The following is a 13,038-nucleotide window of genomic DNA, read 5'->3' as shown; positions in this document are numbered from 1 at the left end:
CCAGATCCTTATACAGATCCTCCTCCACTTAAGGTGGGGTTCTGTCCTAATAAACCCATCAAAAGTTGAAAATATCCTAAGTCATAGATGCATTTAATACACCGAATCTCATAGCTTAGCTCAGCCTACCTGTAACATGCTCAGAAGATTGATATTGGCCTACAGTTGGGCAAAATCATCTAGCACAAAACCTGTTTTATTGAATATTGTACTGAGTGAAAAATAGAATGGTTGTACGGGTACAGGGTAGGTGTAAGTGTGTCATCTTCATGATCATGGCTGACTTGGAGCTGCAGCTGCCACTGCCCAGCATCAACAGAATATCACACTGCATATTGCTAGCCTGAGAAAAGATCAAAATTCAAAACGTGAGGTATAGTTTCTACTGCATGCATATTGCTTTCCACCATTTGTGTAGGAGTGTTCCCTTTTCTTCATACCCTCTACAGCACTTATTGTTTGTAGACTTTTTGATAATAGCCAATTTGAAAGGTGTGAAGTGATAACCTTATTGTGGTTTTGATTTGCATTTACCTAGTAATTAGCAATATTGAACATCTTTTCACGAACCATCTGTATGTCCTCTTTGGAGAAATGTCTGTTAGGTCTCATGCCCATTTTTGTTTGGGTTGTTTGTTTTTTTGATACTGAGTTGTATCAGTGTTTTGCATATTTGGAAATTAACCTATTGTTGGTTGCAACTTCATTATTAAAATTTCATTTGACAATTTATTCTAGAATTGTCAGTTGATAAGATTTCAGAAAATGAAATAATCAGATTTGAAAATGAAAAAATATTTGCAGAAAATTGATGTTTTCTATGAAGTATATTTTTGTTTTGCCTTACTGTACCTCTTTAATGAATTCTTAGCTCTAGACTTCATTTAACCACTTAGTTTGAAACCCAAATTTGTTGTACTGCAGGAAAAAGATCAAGTCTCTTTCTCTTTAGGCATGCTAGGAAAATATTGGCTATTAAAGGCAAGCAAGATAATCTCTTTGAAAGCTCACCTGGGGGTTCCCGTCGTTGCTCACTGGGTTAAGAACCTGACTAGTATCCATGAGTTTGTGGGTTCGATCCCTGGCCTTGCTCAGTCGGTTAAGGATTCAGAATCACCATGAGCTGTGGCATAAGGTGAAGACATGGCTTGGATCTGGTGTTGCTGTGGCTGTGGCGTAAACTGGCAGCTGCAGCTCCAATTTGACCCCTACTCTGTAAACTTCCATATGCTGCAGGTGTGACCCTAAAAAGGAAAAAAGAAAGCTCACCCAAATTATCTTTAGTATCAAAAAACTGCAAGATATTTTAACATATATATTTCTGTTAGAAATGTCTTTTTTCTCTTTATTATTGTGTTCGAGGGCCTTGCCTTTTTCCTTTTTATATTGTCAGTGCCTGATACACAGTAGATAAGAGTTAATGTCTACGGAATTTGTGAGCTGGAAAGTACGTAGCAAGAAAAACGCTCTTATTATAAGCTATCTAACAACACTTTTTGAGGCATAAACATAAATTTGTACATGATCAAGTGGTAACCTGGGCTGAAGTTCTTATGCAATGCTTGGTTGCCATGCCAGATTGCTAGTCCATAAATAAAGCAGAGGTTAAATACACACAGTGTCCAGAGCCAAGGTCAACAAATATAGAAAGATCATCTCCAGACAGAGCTAAGTTCAAATGTATAATGGATTGAAAGGTGAAACAGAGATCCATGAAAGCGTGGTTAGAAAAATTCCCAAGTCAATGAATGACCAAATGTATTCTGGTATGTAGTATGGACCTATACCTGGAGTTCCAGATTTATTTATTTATTTATTTATTTATTTATTTATTTGTCTTTTTGCCATTTCTTGGGCCATTCCCTCAGCATATGGAGGTTCCCAGGCTAGGGGTCGAATCGGAGCTGTAGCCGCCGGCCTACACCAGAGCCACAGCAACATGGGGATCCGAGCTGAGTCTGCGACCTACACCACAGCTCACGGCAACACCGGATCCTTAACCCACTGAGGAAGGCCAGAGATCAAACTCACAACCTCATAGTTCCTAGTTGGATTCGTTAACCACTGAGCCACGACAGGAACTCCAAGACCTTTGCTTTTATTCAGAGTAAAATTTACTCTAAATAAATGGATCCCAACAGAATTTTGAGCAGAGCAGTTATGGGATCTGACCTTTTTTTTTTTTTTTTTAGCTTTTAAGGGCCCCACCTGCAGCATAAGGAAGTTCCCAGGCTGGGGGTTGAATCGGATCTATAGTTGCCGGCCTACAGCACCACCATAGCAGTGTGGGATCCAAGCCGTGTCTGCGACCTACACCACAGCTCATGGCTATGCCGGATCCCCAAACCACTGAGCGAGGCCAGGGATCTGAACCCGCATCCTCATGGACACTATTTGATTTGTTTCTGCTGTGCCACAATGGGAACTCCCTGATCTGACATATTTTGTACTTGTATTTTTGGCTGTCGTTTTGTGAGTAGATCATAGCGGACAGGGAAGCTTACTGCAGTGTCTGGGCAAGAGATGGCGGAGGTCCCAGGAATGAGAACTGCTCAGATTTGGATAGATTCTGAAACTAATCCGAATTTTCCACTTGAGTTAATGTGGAATGCGTGTGTCAGAAATCACTTACATTGTTAGGATGGGGCTGCCATAAGATGAGCTGGGGAAGGCTGCAGGTGGAGCTAGGGTAGTAGAATTGTTAACCTGAAGAACTGAGAGCCTAGCTAGGTATTAATTAAGAACAGGCAAAAAACAAATCTAGAAAACATTGTGTAACCAGTTTTCCAAAAGACTCTTTAGTGATTTGGAGCCCTCTAGTGGACAAGTGTATTATTAATCTTCAGGGAATTCTCCCCGTATCTCAAAAGAGCACTCCTGGAAGACACTTAGTATTTAGGTTTTAGTTTTCTTTCGAACCAAGTAAGAATAAATCATGCAGCTATTTCTTTTACACCCGTGGTGTTGGAAATGTTAGTAGATCCAGCATTGGAAAGGTAGGACTAGAACAAGTTTATCAGAAGGTTGACAGTTACCTGTTACCTAGACTACCTTAAGGAACTCCGTGTTGTCAGGACTGACTGAGGGGGATGCTAGAGACTTGAGAATGATAAATCCTGAGAATTAGAAAAGAGTTAGTCGAGTGGGAATGGCCACTTGTGCATGTGAGGAGGAGGGTGGAGAGTGAAGTGAAGGTGGAAGGAAAGGAGGTTGTTAGGAGAAATGTCAGTGGTTTGCCATATACATTTTCAAGTTTTTGAATATAAGTGATATGAATGTTCCATCAGATGTTCCTTTGATTGTAAGCTGCTTGCATTTTCCTTCTAGGGTTGACAACTTTGGTTTGGGCCTTTTACTTCAATCCAAGCAGATAAAACGCATGATCTCTTCATACGTGGGAGAAAATGCAGAATTTGAACGACAGTACTTAGCTGGTGAATTAGAAGTAGAGCTGACACCTCAGGTAAAAAAAAAAAAAAAAAAAAAATCCGTTTTTCTTTTATAATACTAACTTATTTTATTATTTATTTATTTATTTTTTTGTCTTTTTGCTTTTTCTAGGGCCGCTTGCCACGGCATATGGAGGTTCCCAGGCTAGGGGTCTAATCGGAGCTGCAGCGCCGGCTTATGCCACAGCCATAGCAATGCTGGATCCGAGCTTTGTCTGCCACCTACACCACAGCTCACGGCAACGCCGGATCCTTAACCCACTGAGCAAGGCCAGGGATCGAACCTGCAACCTCATGGCTTCTAGTTGGATGCGTTAGCCACTGTGCCACAACGAGAACTCCTCTTTTATAATACTAACTTATTTTATTTATTTTTGTCTTTTTAGGGCAGCACCCTAGGCATATGGAGGTTCCCAGGTTAGGGGTCGAATCAGAGCTGTAGCTGCTGGCCTATGCCACAGCCACAGCAATTCGGGATCCAAGCTGCGTCTGCCACCTACACCACAGCTCATGGCAATACTGGATCCTTAACCCACTGAGCAAGGCCAGGGTTTGAACCCACATCCTCATGGATACTAGTCGGGTTTATTAATCGCTGAGCCATGACAGGCACTCCTAACTTATTTTATTTTATTACTATTTTCGGCCACAACAACAGCATGTGGAATTTCCTGGGCAGGGAATGAATCTGGGCCAGAAAAGCTTTGGCAACACCAGATCCTTAACTCACTGTCTGGGCTGGAGATCTGGGCTGGGACTCCAACACGTACCCTGCAGAGACACTCAGGATCCTTAACCTTGCTGTGCTACAGTGGGAACTCTATTACTAACCTATTTTATTTTTAGGGCCACACCTGCAGCATATGGGAAATGTAGGCTATGAGCTGAGTCAGAGCTGTAGCTATAGGTCTATACCACAGCCACAGCAACGCCAGATCTGAGCTGCATTTGTGACCTACACTGCAGCTTGTGGCAACACCGGATCCTTAACCCCCTGATAGAGGCTAGGGCTTAAACCATTCTCAGGGTTACTAGTTAGGTTCTTAACCTAACTTATTTTAAAATTTACCTTTTTCCTTCTAGAAATTTCTTTATAGGGATATATAAGAGACTAAGGTAGAGAGAGTGCTATTTTGCCAAATCAAGAAAACTTGTTTATAGGACATACCTCTTGATTGCCAGAGGACTAATATTTTATCACTATGCACCAAAAAAGGAGGTATTTCTAGTGAAAATATCTAAGCTATAGGATAAAATAAGTTTGGCACTATAATATATTTTTCACTGAATCATGCAAAAGGACTTGCTGAAATATTTGAGTCTTGTCGTAAAGGTCAACTCCTTTTTTTTTTTTTTTTTTTGCCTTTTTAGGGCCGCATCAGAGGCATATGGAAGTTCCCAGGCTAGGGGTCCAATTGGAGCTGTCCCGCCAGCCCACACCACAGCCTCAGATCCGAGCTGAGTCTGCGACCTACACTGCAGCTCACTGAAGTGCCAGATCCTTAACCCACTGAGTGAGGCCAGGTATCGAACCCGCATCCTCATGGATACTAGTTGGGCTCATTACTATTGAGCCACAATGGGAACTCCTAAAAGTTGACTCCTGTGAATCATTGAATTAGAAATTTCTGGGGAATCTGGTCTTGCCAAGACCTATCAGGAAAGTGAAGCCCATGGAAGACAGTAAAACTGCCCACATCACAGAGTAAGTGCTGGGATCGGAGTCCTGGTCTCCAAGGAACTGAAGCCGTTACAAAACAAGTAATTACTGCAGCTGATCTAGCCAGTTTCCACTCATTTTATACACCATCTCCTATCCTAACTGATTGGAGGGAGAGTTTGTCACTGAGGGAAATTTTTGAAGCCATGTGAGTAAAACAAGGGTCTACAGGCTGGGTGCATTGGTCTTCCACGTTGACATGGCCTGCTTTCATCTCTGAAACTGAGCCCACCATTCTGTTTTACTTTTGTCAACAAACTGTATTATTCCCACTGACAAAATTGGTCGTAATGTAACATAGCAGAATTTTAAAAATTTCAATAACTTCATCACCATGTGTGCTTATCGAGAGAGCATGCACGGGAGAACTGTTCCTTCTACCTGGAACAGTTATTTCTCAGGTCATACCTGATCACTCTGCAGGGTTGGCACCTGTGCCTGTCACAGCATGGTACTATGCTTGCTATTTCCTCAATTTTCATCGAAAGTTTTTTCTGAAAATAGCAAAAGGTGTACTGTCTGTGTTGCTTGCACTGCCATTACAAAACACCACAGACTGGGTGGCTTGGAGAAGAGAAATTTATTACTCACTGTTATGAAATTTATTACTCACTGAGAAGTACAAGATCAAGGTACAGGCTGATTTCATTCTTTTTTTCTTTTTTCTTTTTTTTTTTTTTTCCTTATAAAGCTGCACCTGTAGCGTATGGAAGTCCTAGGCCAGGGTTCAAATAGGAGCGGCAGCTATGGCCTACATCACAGCCACGACAACACCAGATCCGAGCTGCATCTGCAGCCTATGCTGCAGCTTGTGGCAATGCCAAATCCTTAACCCATTGAGTGAAGCCAGGGATCAAACCCATGTCCTCATGGACACTATGTTGGGTTCTTAACCCACTGAGCCACAATGGGAAATCCTGATTTGGTTCTTGGTAGAGGGAGTAGGGAGAAAGAGAGAGTGAGAGAGCGAGCATAAGCACACATGCAAGTGAGTGCTCTGGGGTCTCTTATTATAAGGACACTAATTCCCTTGGATCAGGGCCCTGCCCTTATGACTGCAGTTAACCTTATTGACTTCCGTAAAGGTCCACCTCCAAATACAGTCAGAGTGGGCGTTAGAGCTTCAATGTATGAGGTTTTTTGGGGGGTGAGGATGTAAATTAGCTCATAGCATATACTTTTCATCTTTACATTATAGGTTGAGATAGCACATCCTTTGGTTTGTGGAGCTCTTGAAAATTAACTTTCCAATTCCCTTTGTTAACTTTTGCATCATCCCTTATTTTGTCAGGGGGCATATATGTGGGAGAGGAGCTTTCTTAATATTTCTTTCAAATTCTTTTCTTTAAGCCAAAAGAAGTAAGTATCCCCCACCCCATCTTAGTGGCATATGAGTGAACAATGGCTCGAGCAGCCTGGGAGCCAGGGAGGTGTGCTGATGAAGCAGGAGGGATTTGGACTCCCTCAGAGGTTGGATGTTGGAGGCTTGCTGGTATGTGCAGAGGGTCTGTACGTAGAAATCGTCTACTTTCAGGCCTCTGCCCTGTTGTGCACAGAGGAAGGAATAAAGTATTCAAAGAGTGTGGACATAAAAATATTTTAATGTGGGGGCGTTATCATGGTTGTTTTGATGACTTAATTTTTGTGAATGTTAATTAAACTATCCACAGCACAGAGAAGTGTCCCTTCTGTCCACTAGATAAAGAACCAGTTATCTAGAAGGTTTTCAGTTATGTCACAAGTCCATCCTTCCCCAGAATATCCCACCTCCTCCATGTCTGAAATCCCAACCATTAGTCCCTTCTTTGAGTTTAGTTTTTTTGTTGTTGGTTTTTGTTTGTTTGTTTGTTTTGCTGCACCCGAGGCATGTGGAAGTTCCTGAGCCAGTGATCAGTCCCACGCCACAACAGTGGTTTGGGCCATGGCAGTGACAAGGCAGGATCCTTAACCTGCTGAGCCACTAGGAAACTCCAGGTTTAATATTTAAAGGACCCAGTTCAAGTAGAAAATTATTTTCTGTTTGGCATAATATTAACACACCATCGTTAACATCTAAACCTATTCATGCTACTGCTTAACTAGTTAGTTGTTTAGTCTGAATAGGTTGTGCTAGACCATAACAATGAGTTTCAAGTGAGGGAGCAAGTCAGGAATGTTCAGGAATGTTCAGAGTTATTCCTCTGGCAAAACTGGGTGGAAAGGTATCTGGTGATGGGAGAGAGCTACGGAAATCAGGTTTGAAATCACTGGATGGACAAAGCCAATCAAAAGGAGGTGCAAAAAGGAATTCCCCTGTGGCAGAGCAAGTCAAGGATCTGGAGTTGTCACTGCAGTGGCTCTGGTCACTGCTATGGTGTAGGTTTGATCTTTGGCCTGGCAACTTCTACATGCCACAGGCATAGCACCCCTCTCCCCCCAAAAAAAGGTACAAGGAAACTTTGCATATAGCTCTTCCTACTCTGAAACAAAATTTGAAGTACTCTTGGCTTTTAAAAAGCAATTTACCTGTATGTTGTATTCTTAGCCTAACTCTGGGTTTTTCCTTAGCTAGATAACGTAGTAGATAAAATACTTACAAGAGAGTGGTTTAGAATAAATTCTAAATACAACTTGAACATTTTGCATTGTTATTATTATATAATCATGACATTATTATTAATGATAATATTCAGGTTCTACTTACAGCTCACAGTAGAACACAGTTCTGTTTGTTTGTTTGTTTTGCTTTTTAGGGCTGTACTTTTGGGCATATGGAGGTTCCCAGGCTAGGGGTCAAATGAGAGCTGCAGTTGCCGGCCTTTGCCACATCCACAGCAATGCAGGATCTGAGCCATGTCTGCAACCTACACCACAGCTCATGGCAACCCCGGTTCCTTAACCCACTGAGGGAGGCCAGAGATGGAATTCGTATCCTCATGGATACTAGTCGGATTTGTTTTGGCTGCGCCATATCGGGAACTCTTTCAGCTGATCTTCTGGCCTGAGTGTTAGCGAAATATATTCATATGCACTGCTAGGCATGGTTTAGATTGATAAACATCTGCAGAGTAGGAACCGAGCCTGTTTCTCTGTCCATAGACAGAAGTGTGCATGATGAATTTTTTTTTAATCCTTAAAGTCCTTCCATATCTAAATCTTTTTTAATCAGGGTATAGATGATTTACAGTAGTGTGTCAATTTCTGCTGTACAGCATAGTGAGCCAGTCATACATATATATACATTCTTTTTCTCATTATCTTCAATCATGTTCTATCCCAAGAGACTGGATAGGGTTCCCTGTGCTGTACAGTAGCACTATTCACAATAATCATCTGTCTGTCCACAGATGAATGCATTTTATGGCTGAGTAGTATTCCATATATACAGTGGAATACTACTCAGCCGTAAAAATGAATGAACTTCTTTTTTTTTTTTGTCTTTTTGCCATTTCTTGGGCTGCTCTCATGGCATATGGAGGTTCCCAGGCTAGGGGTCGAATTGGAGCTATAGCTGCTGGCCTATGCCAAAGCCACAGCAACATGGGATCCGAGCTGCGTCTGCGACCTACACCACAGCTCACGGCAACGCCGGATCCTTAACCCACTGAGCAAGGCCAGGGATCAAACCTGCAACCTCATGGTTCCTAGTCGGATTTGTTAACCACTGCACCAAAGCGGGAACTCCACGAATGAACTTCTGATGGGTGTTATTTGCTCCCATGCAGGGCACCCTGGCAGAGAGGATCCGTGCAGGTGGGGCAGGTGTTCCTGCGTTTTACACCAGCACAGGGTATGGCACCCTGGTGCAAGAAGGAGGGTCCCCGATCAAATACAACAAAGACGGCAGCATTGCCATTGCCAGTAAACCGAGAGAGGTAAGAGCCGGGATATCTCTCTGAGCCTAGGGTTCCAGGTGGAACCATGGGGGAAGCAAGTATAAAGCCACACCTGTGTGGAACAAACACTGTCATTCACTCAGTAACGTAAACACATTAGGTAAAATTTCTAGTGGAATCCGAGCATCTGCTAGTAATTAAAGTCACTTAGAGACAGCAGAATAAATAAATGAGAAAAAGAGAAACTAATCCGTAGAAGATGTGCAAGTCAAAATGAGTTTCATGGTAGATTTTAAGGCATTTAGGAGCATTTATAGTCACCGATTATGTTTATGTGGAAAAGAGAGTAGATGCATGATGTATATGATATTAAACTCTGCATGCTTAGGCTCCCCCGGACGTGATTGAAGGGGGAAAAAAACCAAAGAAATACAAGTTTGTCTACAATCTTAAAAAAGCAGGGGGGGAGTTCCCGTCGTGGTGCAGTGGTTAACGAATCCGACTAGGAACCATGAGGTTGCGGGTTCGATCCCTGCCCTTGCTCAGTGGGTTAACGATCCGGCGTTGCCGTGAGCTGTGGTGTAGGTTGCAGACGCGGCTCGGATCCCACGTTGCTGTGGCTCTGGCGTAGGCCAGTGGCTACAGCTCCGATTCGACCCCTAGCCTGGGAACCTCCATATGCCGCGGGAGCGGCCCAAGAAATGGCAACAACAACAACAACAATAACAACAACAACAACAACAACAACAACAAAAAAAGCAGGGGGCAGTTATAATCATATAATGGGATTAGAGGGTTCATATTATCTCCTTTATCCTTCATTTTGTATTCTGGACACACATTAGAGCTGTAGACTGAATAACTTAGTTTTATTTAAAGAGTTAGATAGGATGGAGTGTTTTTACTCTAGGTAAATTCATTCACATATTAGAAAAGAACTCTAGCTACAGGTATTGGAGATACTTAAGTTTGAGCCCATTTTTAAAATGACACAGGTCAACGTTTCATGATTATATTTTTAGTGTTTTTCCCATCACCCTGCCCACATCACTCAAGAGAGTTAACAAAGGCTGCAGAAATGCTGAACTTATCTCTAGGGAAGCAAAAACTTGGTAAATCAAGGGCTCTTTTCACCTTTCTGCATTTTGGGATGTTAGCTCTGCACCTCCGTGTTTTGAGGGAAGGTAAAGGTCATTGTCCCTGTCCCCTGCTGTCCAGTGTTTGTCTCCAGCAGCCTCCTCCATCTGGAGATTTGCCTTCCTGCTTAGGGTGACCTATTTTGACTCAAAGCTTTTGTGAACATTTTTCATATACTATCTGGCTTCTTTCTTTATGGCCTAATTAGGTTTAAAAAGTTTTTGACAATGTAAAAGACAGAAACCTAATTATTAAAATGGATTTTAGTTAATGTAGATAAAGATGCTGCCCATGGGAGTTCCCGTCATGGCTCAGTGGATAACGAATCTGACTAGGAACCATGAAGTTTTGGGTTCGATCCCTGGCCTTGCCCAGTGGGTTAAGGATCTGGCGTTGCTGTGAGCTGTGGTGTAGGTTGCAGACACGGCTCGGATCCTGTGTTGCTGTGGCTCTGGCGTAGGCCGGTGGCTACAGCTCTGATTCAACCCCTAGCCTGGGAACCTCTATATACCACAGGAGCGGCCCAAGAAATGGCAAAAAGACAAAAAAAAAAAAAAAAAAAAAAAAAAATTGCTGCCCAGCAAAATTGGGTGAATGCTTTGAGGGCTTGTGGGAAGTTATAGCATGAATTCATCCTGGGAATATAGGAGAGACTGAATCTGTTCTGAATACCTGGGTTCATAGCAGCCTGGAGTCAGGTGTATGATTTTAGCAGTTTTGTAATTTTGTCTGAATTCCCCAGGAGTACAACAAATACTTTTTTTTGGTCTTTCTTTTTTCTTTTCTTTTTTTTTCTTTTTTTTTCTGCCCAGACCCACGGTATGTGGAGGTTCCCAGGCTAGGGGTCGAATTGGAGCTGTAGTTGCTGGCCACAGCCACAGCAGTGCAGGATCTGAGCTTCTTTTGCGACCTACACCACAGCTCATGGCATCACTGAATCCTTAACCCACTGGGCGAGGCCAGGGTTCAAAAACGCATCCTCATGGATACTAGTCAGATTCCATGGATACTAGTCAGATTTGTTTCCACTGAGCCATGACATGAACTCCAACAAATAATTTCTTGAAACCATTCTTGTTAGCTTTTTGTTTTCCTTGAAGTGAATGAATTCCTTAGATCAGTGATAGTGCTTGAGGCCCTTCTCTTTACCAAGCACTGGTCTAAGTGCGGTGGAAAAAGGGATCATCTAGACAAGTGCCCTGTATCTGAGGACCCGACAAGGAAGGGATAAGCAACCACGTCACATCAATGCTGGAAATGTTGTGAGCAAAACTCAAGTGGGGTGAAGGCAGTGGATGATGAATGGCCAGGAAGGTGTTCTAGGCTGGGCCAGGGAAAATCTTGGAGGAGGTGACATTTGGTAGAGACTTGAGTTAAGATAGAGGAGTGAGCCAGGTGGAGGTGAGGCTTGTGCTCTAGTCAGAAAGAAGGAGAAGGACAGGGTCCTAGGGCAGGCTTGCCTCACGTGTGGACCAGCAAGGCAGTGAGACTGGAACAGAGTAAGGCAGAGAGAGTGTTGGGGTTGGAGGTTGAAGAGAGGCCAGATCACATGAATTTAGTACTAAGTGTGATGAGAGGACCATAATTTTGAATATGGTGGGAGCGTGATGTGATCTGAGTTATGTTTTGGAAAGATCACTGTGGCTGTTGGGTAGTGAGTTTTTTGGTGGGCACACAAGGACAGAAGCAGTGAGAAAAATGAAGAGGCTATTGTATTAATTCAGGTGGGAGTGGAAAGTGGTTTAGACTAAGGTGGTAACAGTGGAGTTTGTGAGAAATAGTTGCAGTTGGGACAGATGTTGACAGTAGAGCCAATAGGATTTAGTGAATAAGAAAAGACAAGAATCAAGTGTGTTGCTTATTGAGATGGGCCAGATGTGGGGGTAATCGAAGAGCTCTGTCTAGGACTTGGTGCATTTGGGATGCTCATTGGCCCCTGAGAGGAGGCTCTCAGCAGGCTGCAGCTCAGCTGCAGAGAGTTGAGAGCTGGGCTAGGCGCTGTGGAGCTGTCAGCCTATGTCATTGAAGTCTGTGGACTAGGTGAGTGGCTGGGGCTGGAGTACAGAGAACACCTCTTCTGCATTTCAGGGTTTAGAAGAGGTCTGACATTTATTATTTGGTTTTTAATTTTTAATTTTTTTTTTAGGGCTGCCTTCGCGGCATATGGAGGTTCCCAGGCGAGGCGTCCAATTGGAGCTGTAGCCACCATCCTACACCACAGCCACAGCAACTTGGGATCTGAGCCACATCTGTGATTGACACCATAGCTCAGGACAATGCTGGATCCTTAACTCACTGAGTGAGGCCAGGCATCAAACCCACATCCTCATGGGTCCTAGTCAGGTTCCTTAACCACTGAGCCACGACGGGAACTCCCAAGGCCTGACATTAAAAGGTTGAAAAGAGGAAAAGGAGCCCCAAATGAGATGGGAGAGAGTGTCCAGTGAGTAAAGAGGAAACCCAGGGGAGTCTGGTGATTTGAAAGATGGGAACTTTCAAAGGAGGGAGTGATCAAGCATGTTAGAGTGGGTCACAGAGGACTGGAAATTAGGATTAGGAAACATGGAGGTCACTAGTGACCTTAAAGGGTGATTTTTCTGGAGGAGAGGATTTTCCAGGAACAGTGAAAATTTGGCTATAGTGGATTCAAGAAAGAACTGAAAGATGCAGAAGTGGAGACTGAAGTGCCAACTCTTTCAAGTGAATATAATAGCTAGTTTGGCAAAACCAATTCCTTCCTTGTTTTAAAATTTTAGAATAGCTAATACTTAGCAACTGATGATGTGTAGGCCCTTCAGGAATTATATGACTGGAGTAGAAAAAAAAATGCCAATTTTTTTTTCTGTTTATGTCCATGGCATGCAGAAATTGCTAGGCGAGGGGTCTAATCCTCCTCACAGCAGTGACAACTGCCAGC

The 13,038-nt window shown here is 43.1% G+C and overlaps 1 protein-coding gene across 1 annotated transcript in view; it reads left to right on the top strand.

Annotated features, from left to right (window-relative positions):
* OXCT1 (3-oxoacid CoA-transferase 1) overlaps positions 1–13,038 on the top strand; it is a 145,243-nt gene that overhangs the window by 18,790 nt on the left and 113,415 nt on the right. Inside the window, 2 exon segments of the mRNA NM_213938.1 lie at positions 3,328–3,463; positions 8,874–9,023. Coding sequence (NP_999103.1) covers positions 3,328–3,463; positions 8,874–9,023 — 286 coding nt within the window.

This window comes from Sus scrofa, chromosome 16 (genome assembly GCF_000003025.6).
Source record: "Sus scrofa isolate TJ Tabasco breed Duroc chromosome 16, Sscrofa11.1, whole genome shotgun sequence".
In the NCBI taxonomy this organism is placed as follows: Eukaryota; Metazoa; Chordata; class Mammalia; order Artiodactyla; family Suidae; genus Sus; species Sus scrofa.
The sequence above is the reverse complement of the archived record's forward strand: the minus strand, read 5'-3'. Positions and strand labels throughout refer to the sequence as shown.